At 37.2% G+C, this 23,687-nt stretch overlaps 1 protein-coding gene across 5 annotated transcripts in view; it reads right to left on the bottom strand.

Annotated features, from left to right (window-relative positions):
* Positions 1-11,123: 11,123 nt before the first annotated feature.
* The window catches only part of LOC103981917 (probable histidine kinase 5), a 14,182-nt gene continuing 1,618 nt past the window's right edge, over positions 11,124-23,687 (bottom strand). For 2 of the 5 annotated variants that reach the window (XM_065083448.1, XM_065083449.1), the window contains 13 exons: positions 21,118-21,237; positions 19,500-19,949; positions 18,585-18,863; positions 17,382-17,551; positions 17,072-17,284; positions 16,797-16,983; positions 16,615-16,666; positions 16,261-16,490; positions 16,061-16,159; positions 14,523-15,127; positions 13,500-14,000; positions 12,361-12,796; positions 11,124-11,510 (listed from right to left, as the gene is read on the bottom strand). In XM_065083448.1, coding sequence (XP_064939520.1) covers positions 12,529-12,796; positions 13,500-14,000; positions 14,523-15,127; positions 16,061-16,159; positions 16,261-16,490; positions 16,615-16,666; positions 16,797-16,983; positions 17,072-17,284; positions 17,382-17,551; positions 18,585-18,863; positions 19,500-19,949; positions 21,118-21,237 — 3,174 coding nt within the window. In that variant the 3' untranslated portion in view covers positions 11,124-11,510; positions 12,361-12,528. Of the gene's footprint in view, positions 11,674-12,360; positions 12,797-13,499; positions 14,001-14,522; positions 15,128-16,060; positions 16,160-16,260; positions 16,491-16,614; positions 16,667-16,796; positions 16,984-17,071; positions 17,285-17,381; positions 17,552-18,584; positions 18,864-19,499; positions 19,950-21,117; positions 21,238-23,687 lie in introns of all 5 variants that reach the window. The other 3 variants (XM_065083451.1, XM_065083450.1, XM_065083452.1) reach the window with 3 other exon arrangements.

Raw genomic sequence — 23,687 nt, 5'->3', positions numbered from 1 at the left:
TAATTCATAGGGAGTTTTTGATAGAGATGGTCTTATTAGAACCCTATTCATGATGTAACAAGCCGTATTTACGGCTTCGGCCCAAAAATATTTGGGTAAACTATGTTCATTTAACATAGTTCTTGCCATTTCTTGTAGACTTCTATTTTTCCTTTCAACTACTCCATTTTGTTGAGGATTTCTTGGAGTTGAGAAGTTATAATTGTACCCATTAACTTCGCAAAAATTTTGAAAGTCACGGTTTTGGAATTCACCACCGTGATCACTCCGAATTGATGAAATCATGAAGCCTTTTTCGTTTTGAGTGAGTTTACAAAACTTAGAGAAACACTTGAAGCAATCACTTTTGTGAGCTAAGAAATAGGTCCAAGTGTATCTAGAGTAGTCATCCACAATCACAAAAGCATATTTGCTTCCACCTAGACTTGTTGTATCAATTGGTCCAAATAAGTCCAAATGGATCAATTGTAATGGTCTAGTGGTGCTAATTTAATTTTTTGGTTTGAAGCTTATTTTAATTTGTTTGCCTAGTTGACATGCATCGCATACCTTATCCTTAATAAACTTCATATTCGGAATCCCTCGTACTAATTCTTGAGATGAGATTTTAGATATTGTTTTCATGCTTGCATGACCTAATCTCCTATGCCAAAGCCAAGCATCATCATTTACGACGGAGAAACACATTTCATTACCTAGTTCATCAAGATTGATGGTATAGACATTATTTTGTTTTAAAGCAATTATAGTCATGTTATGATTTGGTTTTTCAATAATGCACATATTTGATTCAAATCTTACGATATAACCTTTATCGCATAGTTGACTAATACTTAAGAGATTGTGTTTCAATCCATCAACTAGTAAAACATCATCAATGGAAAAACTAAATTTGTTACCAATAGTTCCCTTGCCAATGATTTTGCCTTTGTTGTTGTCTCCGAAGGTGACGTACCCTTCTTCTTTGCTAGTGAGCATAGAGAAATGAGATGGATCTCCAGTCATATGTCTTGAGCATCCACTATCGAGATACCATCTCTTGCTCCTAGCTTGTGGGTTTGTCTACAAAAGAGGATGATTTTTAGGTACCCATTTGATTTTGGGTGCCTCAAAAATTGACCCACTAACCTTGTTATTTATTTTTGAATCCTTTATAGTTCCTTTAGGAACCCATATTAATTTTTGTGAACTAATTTTCCTAAATGGACATTTGTAGGCAATATGTCCGGATTTGCAACAGAAGTTGCATTTCATATAAGAGGAAACATGTAATGTAGGTCCTTTTATGAAAGTGGTAGGATTTTGATGTAACCCTTGTGTGCAAGGATCATATCTAATCCTCTGCTACCAACCTTAAACTTGTTTAAGATTTCCTTAAGAAGCAAATTTTCATTTTTTATTGCTTCTAAATGCTCACACTTAGAGCATGGAGGAGTTTGAAGACTATCAAACTTATCTTATAGCAAAGCATGCTCTTTCTTTAAGATACTTAACTTCTTGCTAACAGTTTTACATTCATCAAATAATTCATGAAAAGCGATAGAGAGTTCTTCAAAAGATAAATCTTCATTAAATAAATCACATACCTCTTCTTCTAAAGCCATTAGCGCGTAATGAGCAACTTGCTCGGTGTTGGACTCCTCTTCTTCGGATGCGCTTGAATCATCCCATGTTGCCTTGAGCGCCTTCTTCTTTGATGTCCTCTTTTTGGCTTGAGGACAATCGTTCATGTAGTGTCCCAGTTTTTTGCATTCATAGCAAATCACTTGGTCCTTCTTTTGTTCAAATTTATTTTTTATATTATTTTTAAGTTTGTTCTTTCTTAAATATTTTTTAAATTTTTGAGTCAAAAGTGCAATGTCATTGTCACTGTCCTCATCACTTGATGTTCCTTTCAAGTGGTCTTCTTGTGATTTGAGTGCCATATCCTTCCTGTTCTTTGGAAGGGGGTTCTCGAGCTCGTCTTGAGCTTGACATGTCATTTCGTAGGTCATTAGAGACCCAATGAGTTCTTCAAGAGGGAATGCTTTAAGGTCTTTGGCCTCTTGAATGGCCGTAACTTTTGGATCCCAACTTTTAGGGAGGGATCTTAAGATTTTAGTTACTAGTTCAAAGTTAGTAAAATCTTTACCAAGAGCTTTGAGTCCATTGATGACATCCGTAAACCGGGTGTACATGTCTCCGATGGACTCACTTGGTTTCATTCGGAAAAGTTCGTAAGAGTGCACAAGGATGTTGATTTTGGACTCTTTCACTCGGCTAGTACCTTCATGAGTGACCTCAAGAGTTCTCCAAATATCAAAAGCCGAATCACATATTGAAACACGATTAAATTCGTTTTTGTCTAATGCACAAAACAAGGCATTCATAGCCTTTGCATTTAAAGCAAAAACCTTCTTCTCGAATTCATTCCATTCGCTCATCGGAAGAGAAGATTTTTGAAATCCATTCTCAACAATAGACCAAAGCTCAAAGTCCATAGAAATAAGGAAGATCCTCATGCGAGTCTTCCAATATGTGTAATCCGACCCATTAAACAAAGGTGGTCGTGCAATAGAGTGGCCCTCTTGCATGCCGGAGTAAGCCATCTCTCTTGGGTATTAAACCAAATATGAGAGATAACCTCGCTCTGATACCACTTGTTAGGATCGGAGCGGCACTAAGAGGGGGGGGTGAATTAGTGCAGTGGATTAAAACTTTGATTTTAACAAAATCTTTCGTACGATAAGAACGGAACTTGAAAAGTTTAACTTGAAAGCGTATTCTTAAAGTTGCGTAGCAAGGGTAATAAGGAACTAAAGCAGTAAGAAGATTTGCAGTAATGTAAATGACAATAATAAAATGCAAACCAGAGATTACGCCGATTTTTAGAGTGGTTCGGTCAAATGACCTACTCCACTTGCGAGGCCCCTCTTCGATGAGGCTCCCACCTTCCACTAGCAAGTCTCTTGAAATGGAAGGGTAAATACCCCTCTTACAACCTTTTACAAGCAGCTCAACCTCTTACAAATTTTCAATGAGAAAGAAGGAGGAGAACTCTCTAGCAAATTGAAAACAAGACTTGCTAAGACTTTCTAAGACTTTTCTCTCAATCAAAATGCTTCTCAAAAGTTGTAACCTCAGCTGAGATTTGAGGGGTATTTATAGGCCTCAAGAGGATTCAAATTTTGGGCTCCAAAATTTGAATTCTCTTAGGGTTCCCGGTGCTGGAGGTGCCACCGCCTAGCCAGGCGGTGCCACCGCCCAGCGCTCGGGTGCTGGACGGTGCAACCGCCCAGCCAAGGAGGTGTCATCGCCCAGCTCTCGGGTGCTGGGCGGTGCCACCGCCTGGCACTCCGATTTCACTAGTTTGGCTTAATTTAAGCCCAAACCATATCTGACTTTGGGCCCAGTTGGCCCCTAACCTGGATATAGGATTATCTCTTAATCCTAATCCTAATTACAAGTGAACTACATAACAAAAACACATCCTAAGCAAGTTTTTTTTTTTTTAACCGCGAACGTCGAGTCTTGTTCCGGCGAGCTTTCCGACGAACTTCTTCCGACGGACTCCCTGCAAGCTCCCAATCTTTGTGATGACTTTAACGAGTAGCCAAGCCTTCTCGGTGATCTCTGTGAGCCTCCGACGATTTCTTCGACGAACTTCCGACATGTTCCCGATTTCTTCTCGGTTGGTTCCGGCAGCATCTCCGGTGATTCTTCGGTCTCTTAAACGTCCTTCGAGCTCGACTCCGGTATCCTTGCTTTATGTTTTCTGGTTATCGTAGTTAATCCTGCACACTTAACTCAATAATATGGATTAGATCAATTAACCCATCAATTGATTATATCATCAAAATCCGAGATTCAACACTTGTCTCTGTTCGAATCGATCCATTCGAATCCCAATTTCTTCGATGGATGTATGAGTTTGGTCAACTGGATGTGTTTCCTCAAAGGGAAGGGTCAGAGGAGATTGGGTACCCCTAAATACTGGTGTTTCCAGTTCTGGTTCAGGTTGAGGGTGATCAGTCCTTCTAGGGATTCTAACCCAGTTACCATTTCTATAGTAACATCTTAGTCGGTGAAGTAGATTTTTGTTTATTATGCTGAATCTATCTACTTTCATTACTTCTTCTTCTGGTGGTATTAGAATGTCGTAAGCTTTCATTATTCTTGTGATTATACCACCATATGGGAGCATTATATCTTTCTTAGATAATTCTAACATGTTTTGTTGGATAAGATAACCAAGACAGATGTCATGTCCCTTCATGATTAAGTACATAGTTCTTAATTCTAATTGACTTACTTCATCATGATGGTATTGTTTAGGAAGAATTATACTAGTCATGATATGATGAAGTATCTTAGTGTTCAAAGGCAGTAGATGTTCACAACTTTTAGGAACCAATGCTATGTTAGGATTGGCAAAGATTGTTCCTAAGGCTTCAACATAGGATGTTCCAATACTTTCATCATCCCATGATCCTCTAAAGTAAAGTCCTATGCTTTTTATGGGAATGCCTATCATATCACAAATGAACCTATCAGTGATTGAGATGTGTTGTCCTAAAAGATAGGTGGACATCCTTTCTTCATCATCTATTTGTATGTTATTGTAAAATAATCTAACTAGCCTAGGATAGATGGGTTCGTTAATCTGCAAGATTGGAAGTAGATCTAGGTTTGCAAACCATTGGATAGTCTCTAAGTCTCTTAGTTCATTTAGATCTACGTATTTTCCCTTATTGATACTTCTAAGTTCGAAAGAGGGAAATTTTTCAGCATGGTTTTTTGAATCGAAAAGGGTGAAATCAAACTTTTCTACTAATCTCCTCTTTCCCTTTTCCCTTGAGGATCTTCTAGATCCCATAACTACTACTGTTTAGAGGGATGATGATGAGCAAGAGTAAATGAAGAACAAAACAGAATTTAAGGGCTTCTTAGAGAGTACCTTTGTGAAATCTTCAAGAGAAGGAAGGATTCTTGATGTTTTGCTCCGAAATGGGAGGTATTTGGAAAGCTTAGAGGAGTGAAATGAGAATGGAGGAGACTTGGAAGAGTAGAGGAGGAAATGGGAGTGAGTTGGGGTCTGTTCCACTGCCGGCCCTAGCGTGGGTTTAAAAAGGCAGAGTTGCGGGCGGTTGCACCTGGAGCGGTGCAACCGCTGGCAACCCATGGTAGCTGGAGGTGCCACCGCTAGCTGGAGAGGTGCCACCGCCTGCAGCCAGTGAGCACCTAATGTGATTTGATCAGGGAGCCTTTGCCTTGAGGAGAGTTTTTCATTTCAGAGCAATTAACGTTTCTTACGTGATTTCGTATGAGTTTTTATTTAAGGAAGAAGCTCTTGTACGATCAAGATAGATCTTTTAACGTGCGTATGTCGTACGTATGTTAATAATTTGTTTGGTATCCCTTTTAAGATCATGACATATTTAGTTTCTTCATGATACAAGAATTAATTCGTAGATGATAGAGTTGATGGGTTCGAAGATCAAGGGGGTATGTGAATTTGGGAATCATATGTTTCTAATAAGGTTGTATCCAAATCACATTTGTGATTTCATAACTTCCACTTGTTACTTAAGCGTTGCGAGTTCCTTTTTGACTCTTGGTTTATGACTATCGAGAATCAAGGAGCAGAATATTATTTCTTGCTCCAGCCTAAAATTTTAATGTTTTTATAGGAAGGGATGATTTTTATGTACCCATTTGCTTTTGGGTGCCTCACAAATAGATCTACATTTCTTATCATGTTGCATAGAATTTGTCATGGTTCCTTTAGGAACCTAAATCAATTTGTTTGGACTTATTTTCTTGAATGGACAACAATGTGTCTTGTGTCCAAATTTACAACAGAAGTTACATTTGTCTTGATATCGAATATGTAAGATGGAGCCTTTTATGAAGGTGGTTGGATTTTGGTGAGGACTTCTCACGAATCCAATTCCACTTCTTTTGGGAACGTGACCCTTGTTTGTAAGGATCATGTTCAATGACTTGCTACCAACCTCGAATTTATTCAAGGTGTCCTTAAGTAGCAAGTTTTCTTTTTGGAGAGTTTCTAGATCATGGCATTTTATGCAAGGGCTTAAACTATCATGATGTTCAGCATTTAACTTATCGAAATTACAAATAAGACTATCATGCTCCTTTTTTAGCAATTTGTATTTACTACTGATAGTCTTACACTCATCAAACAATTCATGGAAAGCATTTAATAATTCATCGAATGATAAATCTGCATCTATTGAATTTGTTACCTCATCTTCGATGGCCATTAAGGCGTAATGAGCAACTTGCTCGGTGTTGGACTCCTCTTCTTCGGATGCGCTCGAGTCATCCCATGTTGCTTGAAGCGCCTTCTTCTTTGATGTTCTCCTTTTGACTTGGGGACAATCACTCTTGTAGTGTCCTGGCTTTTTGCATTCATAGCAGATTACTTGGTCCTTCTTGGGTTCAAGTTTATTTTTTGCATCATTCTTAAACTTGTTTCTTTTAAAGAACTTTTTAAACTTTCTTGTTAGAAGTGCCAAGTCATCATCACAGTCCTCATCACTTGAGTTTTCTCTCAAGTGGCATTCAGAAGTTTTGAGTGCCATATCCTTCCTGTTCTTTGGAAGGATGTCTTCTTGCTCTTCATGAGCTTTACAAGTCATTTCGTAGGTCATTAATGACCCGATTAGTTCTTCAAGAGGGAAATTTTGCAGATCTTTTGCCTCTTGAATAGCAGTGACTTTAGGATCCCAACTCTTAGGAAGGGATCTTAGTATCTTATTAACAAGCTCAAAATCCGAAAAGCTCTTTCCGAGTCCTTTTAGACCGTTGACGACATCCGTGAAACGGGTAAACATGTCGCCAATGGTTTCACTCGGTTTCATCCGGAAAAGTTCGAAAGAATGTAACAGCAAATTGATTTTTGACTCTTTTACTCTACTTGTGCCTTCATGGGTCACTTCGAGTGTGTGTCAAATATCAAATGCAGTTTCACAAGTTGAAACACGGTTAAACTCATTTTTATCAAGTGCACAAAATAAGGCATTCATAGCCTTTGCATTAAGAGCGAAAGCCTTCTTCTCCAAATCATTCCAATCGATCATTGGAAGAGAAGACTTCGAAAATCCGTTTTCGAGAAGATTCCACAGTTCAAAATCCATAGAAATAAGAAAGATCCTCATTCGGGTCTTCCAGTAGGTGTAGTCCGTCCCACTGAACATGGGTGGACGCGTAATAGAATGCCCCTCTTGGTTTCCCGCGTATGCCATTTCTCTTGGGTTTTAATCCGTTAGAGAGTTAACCTTGTTCTGATACCAATTGTTAGGATCGAGAGCACTAAGAGGGGGGGGGGGTGAATTAGTGCAGCGGAAATCTTTCAGCGATTAAAAACGAAAGCTGCGTTCGTTTGATAAAAACTATTTTGATGCAAAAGCCGATTCTAAGAATACTTATGATGAAGTGCAGTTTATGTCTAAACACAGTTTGCATCTAAGCGCAGTTTACGCAGTTTGCGTCTAAATGCAGTTTGCGTCTAAATGTAGATTGTGTCTAAGCGCAGTTTGCGTCTAAGATCAGATTGCGTCTAAGCGCAGTGCAGTTTGCGTCTAAACGCAATTTTACGTCTAAACACAATTTTACGTCTAAACGCAGTTTGCGTCTAAACGCAGTTTGCGTCTAAACGTAGTTTTACGTCTAAACGTAGTTTTACGTCTAAACGCAGTTTGCGTCTAAACGCAGTTTTACGTCTAAACATAGTTTTACGTTTAAAAGTAGTTTAGTCTAAAACACAGTTTTACGGGGATCTGAACTTAGAAACTTCATTCGTAAAAGCGCAGAAGACAGTTTTGCAGAATCAAAACGTAAACGTAAACTGTAATGTATGAAAACACCGATTTACGTCTGAATGCAGATTCGGAAAGATCAGCACTTAGAAACTTGTTCGTAAAGGCGCAAAGAGCAGAGCTATGTAGGAGGTTTGCAGTAATGATAAAGTGCTCAAAATAAACGCAAACCAGAGATTTAGAGTGGTTCGGTCAGTCTTGACCTACTCCACTTTTGGCTTCCTCCACCGACGAGGTCACCGACGTCAACTAGAGGCCTTCCTTCAATAGGCGAAGGCCAACTGCCCTTTTACAGATTCACTCCTTTTGATGGGCTCAGGAGATAACCCTTACAGGACCTTTCTCTCCTCTCTTTACAACTCAAGACTTGAAGAACAGAAAGATGAGAACTTTAGGACTTTTCACAAATTTGAGCTCTTAGAATCACAGAAAAGATCAAGAATTCGGTGTAGGTCTGTATCTTTTCAGTGTTGAATGGGTGGGGTATTTATAGGCCCCAACCCAATTCAAATTTGGAGCTCAAAATGATCAAATCCCGGAATTCCGGGATCAGGCGGTTGCACCTCCTGACTGGAGAGGTTGCACCGCCTGGCAGAGCTCGGAGACTGAGCCCAGGCGGTTGCACCTCTGTGTCAGGGGCAGTTGCACCTCCTGAGTCTGGCTCGAAGACTGAGCCCCAAGCGGTGCCACCTCTTGACTGAGGCGGTTGCACCTCTCTGCCAGAGCTCGAAGACCGAGCTCAGGCGGTGCCACCTCTCTGTCAGGGAGGTTGCACCGCCCAGTCTAACTCGAAGACTGAGCTCAGGCGGTGCCACCTCCTGGCTGGGGCGGTTGCACCACCCAGTCTCGCTGGGAGGCTTAGCCCAGGCGGTGCCACCTCCTGGCCTAGGCGGTTGCACCTCCTGGTGCAATCAGGGTCCGAATGGTTAGCTCCATTCGGCCCAATTTCAGTCTTTCAGGGGCCCAATTGCCCCAAGATTAAGCTAATGGGATCACCTCCCATTTTCCAACTTAATCAATGTGCTAACTATGATTAGATCTAAGACAATTTCTGCAGCTTTGCTTCGGTGCGTCAATCGCTTCTTCCGGCGAGTTTCCGGCGAACTTCCGTCGATCATCCGATGAACCCTCGGTGATGCTCCTGCGGACTTCCGGCAAACTCCTGGACTTTGCGACGATCCACTTGGCGAGTTTCGATGAGCTTCGCTTGGCAAGCTTCTGGACTTCTCGGATTTGTTCTCGCAGAACCTCCGACGACCGTCCGAACTTCCGTCGAACTCTCGAACTCCCAACGTGATCATGAACTTGACTCCGGCGCAACTCCTGCTGCTTGTCTAACTTTCATCGTAGTTAATCCTGCACACTTATCTCAACACATAGATTAGACAACAAATGACAATTGACTTCATCATCAAAATCCGAGATACAACAATTAGTTGATGAGATAAAAAAAATTTTGTATACTAACAATTACGAGTAGGTCGTAACACATAATAAAAAAATTAAATAAAAATCATAATCACATAGAACACTAAAATTTACATGGAAAACATATTTAACATGAAAGAAAAAAACTACAAGGCAAGCTAGAGAAGCAAATCTACTATAAAAATAATGAACGTATAAATCTTAGAATTTCTTACCTAAAACTCACTCAACAAGGAAACAATGATTACATTACCGTGCACGTTATCGTCGTCTTCTTCCCTTCTCTTCTCTTATTCCTTTGCCCTCAATTGTCGCTACTACAATTTCTTCCTGCCACATCTACAACCATAGCTGCCCCTCTTTTTTCTACCCTAACTGTCATAAGTTTAGGTTAAAAGAAAAAAAAGTTATAGGTTGTTAAGGTCCACTATCGGTTGAATAAATAGGCCAAGTATTCAATAATTGAAATATGATTGAAGTTCCAATTCTAGGGGGAAGTCGTTTTGGAACGTGCATTCCTCTAAATGCACATGATGATGGGAACTCTTAGCGTTTGGGACCTTCTGAGATTGAAGGCAAGGTTAACAGAAATGAACATCGGAAGTGAATACTCAGTTTTTAGCATGGATGTCCTTCTCGGCCTATATTGACCTCTTCGAATTGTGGGATAAGCATGATCATCTACGGATGGATACAAACAGAACAAAGAGATACGAAGTAAAAGCCACTAGAGACTGAGAGATAGAATTTCAAAAATAATAAGCTATTATGGTTAATAACAGGTTTTAGGTTTAAATTTTCTTTTCTTTTTTTTTTTATCGCTTTGATTTTTTTTTATACCCATCATCTTCCCGAAAAATTCTTTAACAAACTTTGGAATCAGTTTCACAAGCAGCTGTAGAACAAATGAAATGAACATCATGTGGAACCTCCTGTAGGATTCATAATAAAGAAGTTAAACTCAATGGATTTAATCTGCAGCTAATGTACAAGTCCAATTGATGGCAAATCCATCGATTAGGAACTGTTCTCCCAGTGCGATGTTTCTGGACTAAAGTTTCAAAGCAAAATCTACTGTCAGGCAAACAATCCAAAGCTTGGAACAGATTAATCTCTACCACAAGATTAGCTTCAGCTTGTAATGCCAAATTCCATATAGAAGGCAATCAATTCATCCGCACCCAGCCCTTTTTTTCTCTTTTTTGATATGAGCCTTGGTTTTCATACACAAGCATCTATCTCAGCTGTTGTGCTCTTTTACCTCCCAAGTTGGAGAACAAAATACCTCTGTTGCAAATCTCATGTTCATGACAGGTATAGTTGAAAAATACCATATATTGATCATAGTCATTAACAACATTTATTGTATCAAAAAGTGTCACACAAGGTTGTTGCTAGACATGAGGAACAAAAAAATAATCATCATTTCTGGCCAAATGATCTGTAATTGCAACTGAAAGTTCGAAAAACAAAGTTTTCGTGCGACAAATTATGATGAAAGTTTCATCTAAAAACCACTGAACGTTCATTATCAATTACAGCTAACAACTCAGGAGAACTGCATTCCCCAAGTATGATTATATTGGCCATCATTACCAGTCATCACGGTCATTATCTTAAAAATTGGCATAGCATGAAGCAATTATCCAGAATTCAGCAGATAACATGATCATGTCCATGCAAAATTAAATTTCAGAAACATAAGGATTTATTAATAGTACAAGATTGCCTGGAGGAACTAAGTACTCAACAGTTATAATTTCCCAGATAATATGCCTAAGTGGGTATAAATAAAGCATAACAAAGAAGACTGGCATCAAGTTTTTAATGAGTTACAAAAATATTATATCCGGAGAACAATAGACAACAGGAACATCCAAGTTCAACGAAAATTTCTGAAATTGAAGTTTGTACTACAAGAATGTTGCTCCAGGAACATTAAAGTAACATGATCTTATTATATCACAAGGATCTGATAAAATTACAGCATTTGGCCCAAAACTCATGGCAGTATAGAATGCTCGAAGCTATTCCCCTATAGTCATAACTATAGCCTGCCTATCTACAACTCTCAATAAATAAAAAATTATATCTCCTACATGGAATCTTCAAACTATAACCAAAACATATGAATCAACAAAATACAATTGCAAATCTGTTTACATTAATAATACAACATTGCAGCATATGAGCATTACCTCTGTTCTTTCAGTGGTACCTTGAGAGAAATTTGTTATGTAGAGCTGGTAGCTCTGAGTGCTCCTGGACAAAAATTACAATCAGGACATCTGCTTAATCAGACAATAATCTTCTAATCTTCATGACAATGCATTTGAATTTGAACATCTAGGACCAGCTTTCTAGGAATTGATAAAAGAATTAGCAGTCCAATTCTGCTGGAGATGTTCAACAATTAATGACTGCACTGAGATATAAGTTCATAAATAGAAGGTTACCAGCCAAAAAAGTAGGGTCTGGAACAGTAAGTATCAAAAGTAAAATAATAATGTACTTGATGGTTTAAAAATTGACTCCAAACCAGCTGCATGTGTGCCTCCTTTTTCTACTTGGTTGCTCCAACGTTAATTAGTTCATTAGGCTTTTGAATAGAACAAAGAGCTTAGCTTGCTGCAAACTGCATTTGTTTATCTAAATTGCTGGTAATTAATCGATTTGTTTTGAGTTCTATGTCATCACAGTTCAGTCGGTTTTACTTTTTTTCTTGCAAGTGTTGCATCTTGTAAAAGGATCTCTTATGAAATGATTTATTTTATGTAGAAAAGGCTCATAGCAGTTTAACATTCATATTTCTGACCAGGTGCCTGGGGTAGGTTACATATATACTGTCTTTCTACTCGTACATAACATTGTTATGTTCCATAAATCAGAAAATTTCCCATAGAAACAAGTGATTTTGGAACTTGTATGATGCTTAAAGTGCCTTAGCCCAGCTAAGAGACATTCCAGGGGATGCTCTTGAGCACCAGAAACAACAATCTATAATGTAAGAAACATTAGCTGTTACTAAGGAGACTCGATAATGAATTGATGAATGTCTTTGTGGAATCAACTTCCACCAAATTAATAGGAATAAGTGTGCAACATGGCTTACCAAACCAGAATGTCCAGAAGGTTGGTTAAGCTTGAACGACTGCCACGCTGCTCCGTTGCTCTCATGTCAGCCATTATCTCTTCTGTCACTCAACACCTTGAGATTGCTAGATACATGCTTTAGGTGAAGGCCAGAATCATGTCTTAGCAGTCAGAAACCTTTTATCTCTTATGAAACTCCATCTACCATATCAGACTCAAAGAAATGTGCTACAGCAGAGTAGAGCTGTCGTTCATCGAAAGGCTTTGAGACATAATCATCCATACCACATCGTAGACATTCTTCATGTGTTGCCTGAATTACATCAGCTGTCATGGCCAGTATAGGTACATGCCAATGTGTTTTATTACCATACAATTCCATTGATGCATCTCCAGAGTGAATGAGCTCATTGACTCTATTTTCCATGAGACGGATTTGTCTTGTGGCTTCAAAGCTGCAGATAATTGTATTCCCAGTAAGAAAAATATCTAAAAATCTGACAAGGAAAAACCATAACAAACCAAAAGATTATGTAAACTTATTGATCAAATCTTAAGCAAAGATATTGGGTAGATGACTAAAATGATATATTTATATCTATATGGATAAAAATTATGATTTGATTCTCAAAATTCTTGGATAAAGGAGCCAATTAAAATTAAAAAACAGCTAGTAATCAATCAACAAGGGTTGTACCAATTGTTGAAGCTAAAAATACGAAATTTTGGGGAAAATGCAAAAAAAAAAAAAGAAAGGAAATCTAACATAAATTTTTAGCTCAGTAACAATAGAGTCAAAACAGAGAGATTATAACAGATAAAATCAATCAGCAGTTTTGAGATTCAGAGAACTTAACATTAGAATGCTGGCAACAACCTTCAAGGAAGGGCAGTTACCAATCATCCTCTCAAATTGAACAACTGGCACTAGTTTGCAGACACAAAATGACAAGGAGCAGGAATAAGTTTGTCAAAATAGATTGGTGTCTTGAGAATAGAGCTCTATGCAATGGTTCTTAAGAAAATAATATCGATTACAAAGCCTCATATGACATGTACGGTCATTAAATTGGAGTTTATGCAGCATAGAAAATATATATCGCCAAGCCAGAAAAGATATCCATCTTGTAGATAATCAGAAAGGACAAAGAAAAATACCCATCCATCTCTGGCATTTGAACATCCATAAAGCAAGCATCAAAATTGTGTGGAGGTTGTAGCATTCTAATAGCCTCCTTCCCACTGTCAGCACTTGTAACTAAAGCACCAAATTTCTTCAGAACACCAGCAGCAACTTTACGGTTGACTGCATTGTCATCAACAACCAGGATGCTTTTTCCACTGAGAAGACTTTTAAGTGGTACCAGTTGCCTCTTCAAGTGCTGCCTCTTATGCCCTACACCTAGTGCTTTCCGAAGACAAGCAGCAATCATACTCAGGCGCAGTGGCTTCAGTATACTATCAACGTATCCTGCCGACTTCAGGTCACGAACCTCTGAGGGGCTTAGGGAAGTTGCTACCAGAAACATTTTTGGACTTTCTTGAGGCATCACTGTACCATTTCGCCTGTGATCTAAAAGAAGGTGTGGAAATAATATGCCCTCACCCTCACCCCAAGCATCTTTATCAACAAGTACCATGTCTAAACGCCCTCTCCCACTGCACAACAAATATTACAAGCATCACTGATAATGCATCAAGTATTTATTTGTGCAACTTTAACTGTGGTCTTACTTCTTATAGGAGTTCCAGGCTAATATTGAGTTATCATGAAAGATTCATATTTCAAAATGTGGACATTGGAGCATATCCTGTTGTCCCTTCTTTTATTTAAAAAACAATGCTAGTTTTATTTATTGTACTCCCAAATCCTTAGAAGAAAAACAAGATTAACATGGAAATTGCTGAAAAGAATATAGTTTATTGGTTAAAAATTGCTTGCTAGTTATAATGAATCTGAATAATGTGACAATCCATGAAAGTTTGGGTACTAAACCTTCAAGCATGCATAGGTTGAAGACAAGTGAGATTGTACTGAGTATGCAACAGAATACAGCTGGTGAGAAATACAGCAGAAATTCAAAATTTCATGTTGTAGGACATTACATCATAGTAATATTATTTTAGCTGATTATATGGAACTTTAAGTGCTTCATTGGTATCTTTAAAAACAAAAATTACCTGGTACTGCATGGATCCAATATGGTACAAAGTGCAGAATCTTGGTCAGTCACAATATCAATGTGTATTCCCAACCTTTGCAAATGATACTTGAGGATTCTAGCACGAATGCTTCTCCCATCAGCAACCAGTCCTCTCATACCTCGGAAATCTGATGAAGTTGGATCAGAGTAATGCCTCTTTATTTCACCTGCATTTTTGCATCCTTGCCTGAACACAGCAGTGAAAGAAAAAGTACTGCCAATCCCAGGCTTGCTAACAAAGCCTATTTCTCCTCCCATAAGATCCACTAAGCATTTGCTAATGCTCAAGCCTATACCAGTCCCACCATATGTCCTTGAAGTAGAACTGTCAGCTTGCATAAATGGTGTGAAAATACGGCTCTGAGCATCTTGAGGTATTCCAACACCAGTGTCTTCAACAGTCACCATCAAATTGATTGCATCATTGCCTTCAGTTGAAGATTTGAACATTGTGAAATTCTCCCAGATTTTTTGTTTGTCTACCACATGAAACCCACTCAATGTCTCACACAGGACATTCTTTGCACTCTTAACTTCTTCGACTGGATCTACTGAGACAAATATATGTCCCATCTCTGTGAACTGAAAAATATGCAAACCCAAATTAATTATGATATTTGCAATTGGCATCACATGTTTGCATATTGTTCAGGGAGTAGTAGTATCATAACACAGCCATAAGAACAATATTTGTCCCTGCTATCAGCAAATATAGCAGAATCAAATTGCTGATCCACATCGAATTTTCACCTTAGTGCAGACAAGGTAACAAAACTGGATTAAGAAATTGGCTGAAATTAAACTTGAGAATCTCAACAATGGAAGTGAGAGTGGAAATTGATAAGAGTTGGTTCTAATGACATTTATGAAAAACTTTCCTATGTAATCTCACATTTAAGATCTGCAAGTTGTTCTGAAGAATATTTGGAAGTTAGGCTTTCCTCTTGCCAGCACAGCATCTCAAGAAGTCTCTTATGTACTTGTCTGTACATAATGAAGAACTGGGGAGAAAAACAGCTAAAACTAGCTGGACTAGTTGAACTGAAGAATAACTAGTGTTAGTTCATTATACTTTTGAGTTTAATCGAACAATACACAGAAAGGTTGTGGCTCAACCAAAATAATAGTCATAGTAAATATTGAACAAAACTGCAGCTTTACCGTCAACAGGTGAAATGCCAGGAAAAAAATGCTAAATTATGCCATTGGACTTCTTTAACTGAGCTTTAGAAAGGTTGCTGATTCAACAAGTGTACCAGAACATCTAAATCAAATTTGAGGAAAATCATCTGGTAGCAAAAAATGAAATATTTACCTTTCAAAGAATATAAAAGTCAACATCACCAATGAAGATAGCTATATTTTCTCAAAATAATTGTTGGAAGGGAACATGAACTTGGACACTTAAGTAAGCTAACACATATCTTTGATCATCATGCCAACAAAAATTGATAAACTGCATGTGTGAATCTGTAATACACTACTCTTATGATTATAGAAAAGTAAGCAATTAACCTTCACTGAATTCCCAACAAGATTTGTGATGATCTGCCTGAACCTTCCAGGGTCTCCAATCAAAATCTCTGGAACTTGTTCAGATACATACACTGCCATCTACTCTCCAAATCACCAAAAAAAAGAAGAAGAAGAAGAAAATTCGATAATTAGGTTGAAAAGCATTACAAGTCATCAAAACATGTTAATCAAGATCTTACCTCTATGCCTTTAGCTTGTGACTTATCAGAGAAAAGAGATAGCACATTGTCCAGAACATCACGGAGATCAAAGGGAACAGCCTCTAGCTCAAGCCTGCCAGACTCTATCTTAGCCTGATCGAGGACCTCATTTATTAGAGTTATTAGAGCCTTTCCACTTGATTGAGCAGTCATTGCAAAGTCCTGTTGGGTTGCATCGAGATCTGTGTCCATCAACATCTGTAACATACCTGCATTGACAGAGATATCTTCATTACCTTCCTCTCTATATGCAATTTAACAAGAATGATGAAAACCTAACATAGACCAATAAGATCTCAGAAATCATTCTAAGGTTTAAAAAATGTCACAAACCTAAGACACCATTCATTGGAGTCCTTATTTCATGGGAAACTGTTGCCAGAAACTACAAATAAAGAAATAACAGGTTAGTTCAAGAGTAGAAAAAGTTCATACAGTAAGTAGAGGGAAAAGCAAATCAAGACACCAAACTAGATATACATATCATATATATAAGATGAAAAATAATGAACCACCTGAGATTTTGCTATATCAGCAGCTTCTGCTTGGCCTTTCAGCTCTCTCATTTGACGGTAATCATCTTCTACCTCCTCAATGCGGTTCAAAGCCGCATGAAATATATGTCCAATTAGCAGAACAATTACTGCAACCCCTATTGACATGGTTATTGCTGACCAAGGCAGTGGAGGCTTGTGCTTGAATCTAGATCAAAACAACTAACTACATATAAGGGAAGAATAGATTTTCAATTTTGTCAGCATATGCAAGATTTTTAGATAAGGATGGATACCTGCAATGCATTTCATGCTTCCGGGTTGGATCCCCAAAATCAACATAACTAATATGAATCTCTTGAGCACCAGCAACATCTGGACCATACATCCTAATAGGTGCAGAAACATTTGTTGTGTCATACAAATTAACAACAACGGTTTGCTTGCTGGCAAGCTGATGAAGAAGTTTTTCCACCAAAGATGGGACATCAAATGATGCACCAAGATATCTGTTCAAGAAAATAATTGCAAAAGGTTGAGAAGAATGAAAACCTAAAGATTTTTCTTCTTCAAGCTGCTCAAAGGCAAATTGCAGATAGAGCTTACCCAACAGTAGCCTTAATGCGCTCTTCTGCCGTGGCATTTGGAGGCAGGTTAGTGTTATACACTGCGAAAGTAAGCACTACGCCAAGGTGATTGGACTTTAAAAGATGAAAAGGAGAAGTTAAGACCCCTTTCCCAGTAGCCCGTGCTCGTAATATGTTCTCTCGGTCTTCCTGGGACCAACAACATTAAATGAAAATATTAGGTTCAACATTGCAAAATTGTCTATAAGTTGAGAAGTAGCTGTTATCTTAGAACATTATATTTAAATGAGTCCGAGCTCTTTATAGCACAGTTTGCAACATATCAATAGAAAATGTTTGTACAGTTACACAAGTAAAACAAGGTAGCTTGCAATAGCAAACTGTGTGGATGATATCAATTGTTGAAATGCATATGACAACAACATAACAAAGAAGTTGGCTCCCTACTTTGGCTGTGTGTCTTCAAAGAGTTTTGCTTCCATGCAGTGAAAGCACATCTTACAGATACTCATGATTATCTTTTAACTTCTTTATACATTCACTTCTTTTGCTAACCCTCCAACAATATAATTTGGATACCTCTACCTACTAAAACTCCTAATTCAATCAGGTCAGGTAGATAACACACCAACCAGTTCAAAGTAATTTACCTCAATTGGAGCACAATGAACTCATACGATCTTGCAGTTCATTTGCTATTCTTTCTATACTTGAAACTCCTGAATCATAAAGTATGAGAAACTCTAGCAGTTAAACTACCAAACAACCAATTCACGTAGGTGTTCTCAGATACTCGAGGTTATCTCATGCATCTTGAGTGTTGTTGGTAAATGTTGAACCTTTTGGGAATCACTTGGTTGTGACCTCATTGTTTCAAAGAGGGTAATAAAAGATCATGAAAACCAAAGAAACCACACTAGTAGATCACCACAAATCCAATGCATTAAAGTTCTATTAGATTCGAACAAGCATTTAAGGGTAACTTGGAAATATAAACAAGCAGTATTCTTTGAACTGGCTTCCAGCTTGACACTTAATAGATAAATGATAGCAGGTTTACTTCAATGCTATAAATAGTATAACAAACTATAACTTGGTATTTGTCGTCTTATGATCATACTCAAAAAACAAATTATAAGGGAAAATGGAACAAATAGATCTGAAAACTATAATGAATTTGAATATCTATTATTAGTGTATGGCAATAAGGAGATGTGATCACCTTGCCAGACATCATATCAATGGATACAATGTGAGATACTGTTTCCTGTGAGAATATAACAGGAGCATATTCATCTTGAACGGGTGAGGGATCAAGCTTCTCAGGGTTATAGTCATCTTTAACTAGGGACTGGTACTCTGTCTCCATCTTCTTTATCTTCCATCCATGCTGCTTCTCGAACTCCTCCCTCTCCGAGTGTAATACTCTCAAAGCATATGCAACACCGCTCATCAATGGCCTTTCAAATGATGTTCTTGCTGTGTATTCAGCAAATATTTTCTGCAAGAAATATTTTAAAGTAAATAACTGGGATAACCAATTTTACTTGAGCTACAGGTCAAAAAGAACCTTGTGCAACTGTGTAATTTTAGATCAAACAATGTGAAACCTACTTATGGTTTTAGTTGTAAGAGGATCTATATCTTCTAAAACATATATTTTTTATATCATACATCTTCAAAAGAAGAAAAATGAAGGTACAAACTTGCCAAACTTCTCTTCTACCAACATCTTCTAGGAATATCTTTGATAAATCTATATTTTTTTTTTCTGGAGCTGACAATGGGAAACAATTAGCTCATATATGCAGTGTCCATCCTAACTTGAGCTTGTTTTAAGTTGATGGCCATCACTATAGACCAATATGGAATTAGTGGCCTGAAGGTTCAAAAAAATTCTCATAAAATCCAATTAAGGTTTTCCAAAGTCATATAAAACATCAAGATAAAGAATTTTCTTCCATAAATCTAAACACATTTCATAAACTAGGTCACATTATGCCATAATAAAACAAGCAAGAAAAGTGCATCATAATGAATGGGATGCAAAGATAACTAAAAAAAGATAATTGATCTTCATAATTCTGCAATCACATCAAGAACTTTCAAGTGAAATAATATGTCAACAGACAAGTACCTGATCAATAGCAGAAGGTTGCTTTCCATGATGAAAAGTTGAGACTAGAATGGCTAATGAATGCACATGATTCATGCTCACATTGAACTGATCCTGCAGCATCCGAGCTCTCTCATCACACATGTTAACAAGAGTCTCTTTCCTCCTTTCAGTAATATCTGCATTCATGCTCACAAATATCCATATGGCCACTAAAAGCCCAAGTAAGACTCCTATAACTAAGAATTTCTTACTCCATTTGCCACTACCCTTAGAGTTTTGTGGTTTGTAATGCTTCTGCTGCTGAAACTGATCTGAGGACTTTGAAAATCTACCAAGGACAAATCCCACCAAAAAGATGACTATTCCAACCACCAGACAGAGTATGTTAAACAGTGTCTTCAAAAACATTGCATGATGCTGTATTGTGACTTGTACAGATTCCTTCTTGTCTGAAATAGTTTCCACGTCCTATAAGAACAGCATATGGATATTTAATTAGCAAATATTGAATCCACACAACTGTAAAGAATATGGATAGCTAACTAGTGAACAATGTCAAATCTACAAAATAGAAGATTAGTCAAGTGCTTCACAAACATGGAAGCAGAAAGCACAATAAGTTGGTATAGTTTTTAGCATAAACTTCGTCAGCATAAATTTAACAGCGGACAAAGAATTTAATACCAAATATAGATGGGAGCTTTTTATTTTCTTCTTTAAGCTTAAAGAATCAGATGAAAGAAAAGCTAACTTCCAAACTATCTTAAATTATATTTATGATTATTTAAAATAAAGCCACTTGATGTTCAACCATATTTTACAGGTTGGAATGTTAAGAAATTAAACTATGTATAAAAAGTTAATATCACTGAGATGGAGATGTGACACTACTGAAAAGATAGAAAACAAAATATATAAATCTATGAACAATTAAGTGTAACTTGGAAGGAAGATAAAACAAGAGAAAAAAAAATCTAACGTGATATGGACATGCTTAAAGAGAGACCGATGTTCCAATTAGATAAGGGGATCAAGTAGAGAGAGTCCTGATAAAATTTTATCAGAAATAATAAAAAGAGAATTCACTGCTTTTAGTTATACTAATGATATTGTCTAAATAGCACTCAATGAAAGAAAACGATCCATGAAGCCAACCCAAATATCTGGCAATATGAAACAAATCCCACTATGTACAACATCAATTTCATTTAACATTTAGCAATATGACAGCTGCAAACAGACGTTATAATAGTCTAACAGAAAAAAGGCATAAATTGCATTGGTACATAAACAAGGAATTTTCTCTATATCAGGATAAGTATGCACGTTCTGTGCTTAATATAAGAAAACGAAGTAATTGACACAAAAAATTATGCCAACATTTTTTTGTCATGCTATAGGTTTACAACTGAATGCAAAGTAAGCATGCAGAACACACTGATCCTTTCATTGAAACACAATAAAGAAGTATGCAGAGACCTTTAGACATAATGTATCCTCTATTGTTGTAGAAGGCAAACCATTTCGGGGAATAGTATCTGGCATATATTCATCCTTAGGTGACAACTATGCACACTTAACAAGGACACTATCAATTTGAAATGGGCATTGACTCTGAAAGACTGCTATTTCTTACCCAGTGTTGCTGATCTAGAAAATGACCTGTCTCTGATTGCAGTTCTGCTAATGCATGAAAAAGGCTACTGCTAAGTATTTCATCAGCTACAGACTTGTTCATGCACTCATAGATTCTTCCCTGTAACACAAACGAAAAGGAATAAGATGTAATTGGATCCAACATGGAAAACCAGTCTTAGAAGACAGTAGCAAACTTCTCTAAGGTATACCTAAGAGGTATTGCAATTATCTAGAACAAGAAATCCATAGAGAACATTTTTAGATATACTTTGAAACATGAGACATGCTAGAGCCACGAAGACATTATATCTTTTTCCACTAACAGTATAAAAGGTTCCATTCTTGTCAACACTGGTGAAAGTTTTTCTGTAAAATCCTTTTGCCACAAGTACTAACAAGCACTCGCCTTTAGATTTTAATCATAGGGAAAGAAGTAGAAACACAGTCACAACCATTTCCTAGATTACTAAGGATATGCTAAATTAATATTAGAAAATTATGTTTTTGATATGCCTACTTAAGATAAAAAAAGTATTTAATATGCCTACTTAAGATCTAGAAAAGATGTTTTTAATTATTTTGCAGGTTTTACATCTAGACATGGATTTTGCATTGAGTGTGAACTAGAACTGAAATACTGAGTCACCATCCATTCTCTAAGAGCGCCTTCAGTATTTAGGGGCTTCACTCATGAGGTTCAGAACTTGGATTGTGAAAAATATGAAATTAAAGTAGCATCCTTTCATGATCTTATGGGCTTCTCACGTGCTGATAGATCTTGAGTTTAATAAAAACATGATCGTAGTGAGCTAAATACAATCATGTGACTTACATGTGGACCTGATAAGGCTGGCAGGTTCAGGTGTGAGCAATAGTTTGAAATGGTATGAATAACTACCCACCTCCAAGGTGGACCTCTTGAGTACTATTTCGGGACTTTGTTGGAAATCTTGTTTTCTAGATTCAACTCGAATATACTTTTTGACATATATTACTCTCCTATCAATGGAAGTTACCAAACAATTAATTTTCTCGAATACACTTTGTTTTCAAAAATTATAGGAGTTGCAGGAATTATGAAGTAACATCAAGCAGATGTGAAAATGATCATGGACATGTATATTTAAGTCAAATAACATCAAGTTCAGTCCAATATAATCCATATGAGATAATCTTGAGAATTTTCTTATCTATTCAATGCCAAATTGAGGAAAGCATCAACTCAAATGCTTTTTCTTGATTAAGTATCTCAGAATTCTTTTGGTTTAAAATTTAAATGGCTTTTCAGTAATTTATTGATCAATTTGGTTGATTCTTCAACCTGTATTAAAGATAATTCAGTTTTCAACCACATTAAAATCTTGCTGCCCTTGATCTGGTGCTTCTTGTGTCAGGCAACTGCTAAAGGTCAGCATTTAAATGTGGTAGTAAACATAATGCATGAGATAATCCAACCTAATTTTTCTAGCTTTACACATTTAGCTCTCATGGATCAGCCCTAGCTTGAATTTTATTTAATTTGTGATAGTCTGCCAGTTCTTTCATTTGCATATATCAGACAATGGTCCACTTCGCTTTGTCTTTCTTTAAATAACACTTGTTTAAATATCAGACAAGTCTTCACATAACATGAAGTTTGCACCTTTGAAACCTAAGGTTTGAGTCACAACAACGAATTCTGTTCTTAGAAGAATAAGGCTGCATATATTCACTCTCCCCAAACTCAGCATTGCTAGGAGCCTCATGCACTGGGCTGTCCTTTTCACAATTAACTTTTGAGAAAGTTTGCAATATTTTTCATATTCAGCACATGTCCACCAATGGCAGAATTCAATACGAGTTAAAAACATCTATATCTTCCTCACACAGAGCGGAGGTAATTTAGCATATGTGGTGATATGATCCTTAAATTGATTTTCTAAAGAATACTTCAGAATAAAAAGAAAATTCCTAAAGTCCACATAAAGATGCTGATACAACCAACGAAAGGATCATGTTTAAGTTCATGCACGCTATGTGGTTCTGATCATAAATCACAGCAATTTAGTAGATAAAGATAGAGCTCAGAAAATCTAGAACCATGTGATTCTATAATCTTCTATAGTCTTCCACATGTAAAAAACGTATATCTGTCTTCAAAAATAAAATTGGAATTTTGTACCCGGGAAAATCGAATCATTCTTTCATTTTAGGAATAGGTAGATTTTCAGCAACTTGACTGCTGCTGCAAGCCAACGATATTTAGTCACTTGAGTTTGTTGTTAGGAGTGATTTCTTGAAGTTTTCTCATGAGAGGAGATGTGAAATGGATCTTTGCACGCTAGAGCATTCTTCTATGACACACTGGCATAATGGTTTTGATGATATTATGATTCCGTACAGACTTATCAAACCATCATGGGAATCAGTTCTTGTGCATTTGAGAGTTGTCATTATATAAAGGAAGGAAGCTTTCTAATGCATAATTTGCTTCAAACAATTAGTCATTTGAATACAACTAACTTAATTATTCTAACAACAGACTCTTCTGATAATCCAATTTAGAACAAGATTACTATCAAATAATCA

Source organism: Musa acuminata, chromosome BXJ1-9, assembly GCF_036884655.1.
Source record: "Musa acuminata AAA Group cultivar baxijiao chromosome BXJ1-9, Cavendish_Baxijiao_AAA, whole genome shotgun sequence".
NCBI classification, from domain to species: Eukaryota; Viridiplantae; Streptophyta; class Magnoliopsida; order Zingiberales; family Musaceae; genus Musa; species Musa acuminata.
Note: the sequence above shows the minus strand (reverse complement) of the source record. Positions and strands in the feature narration are given on the sequence as shown.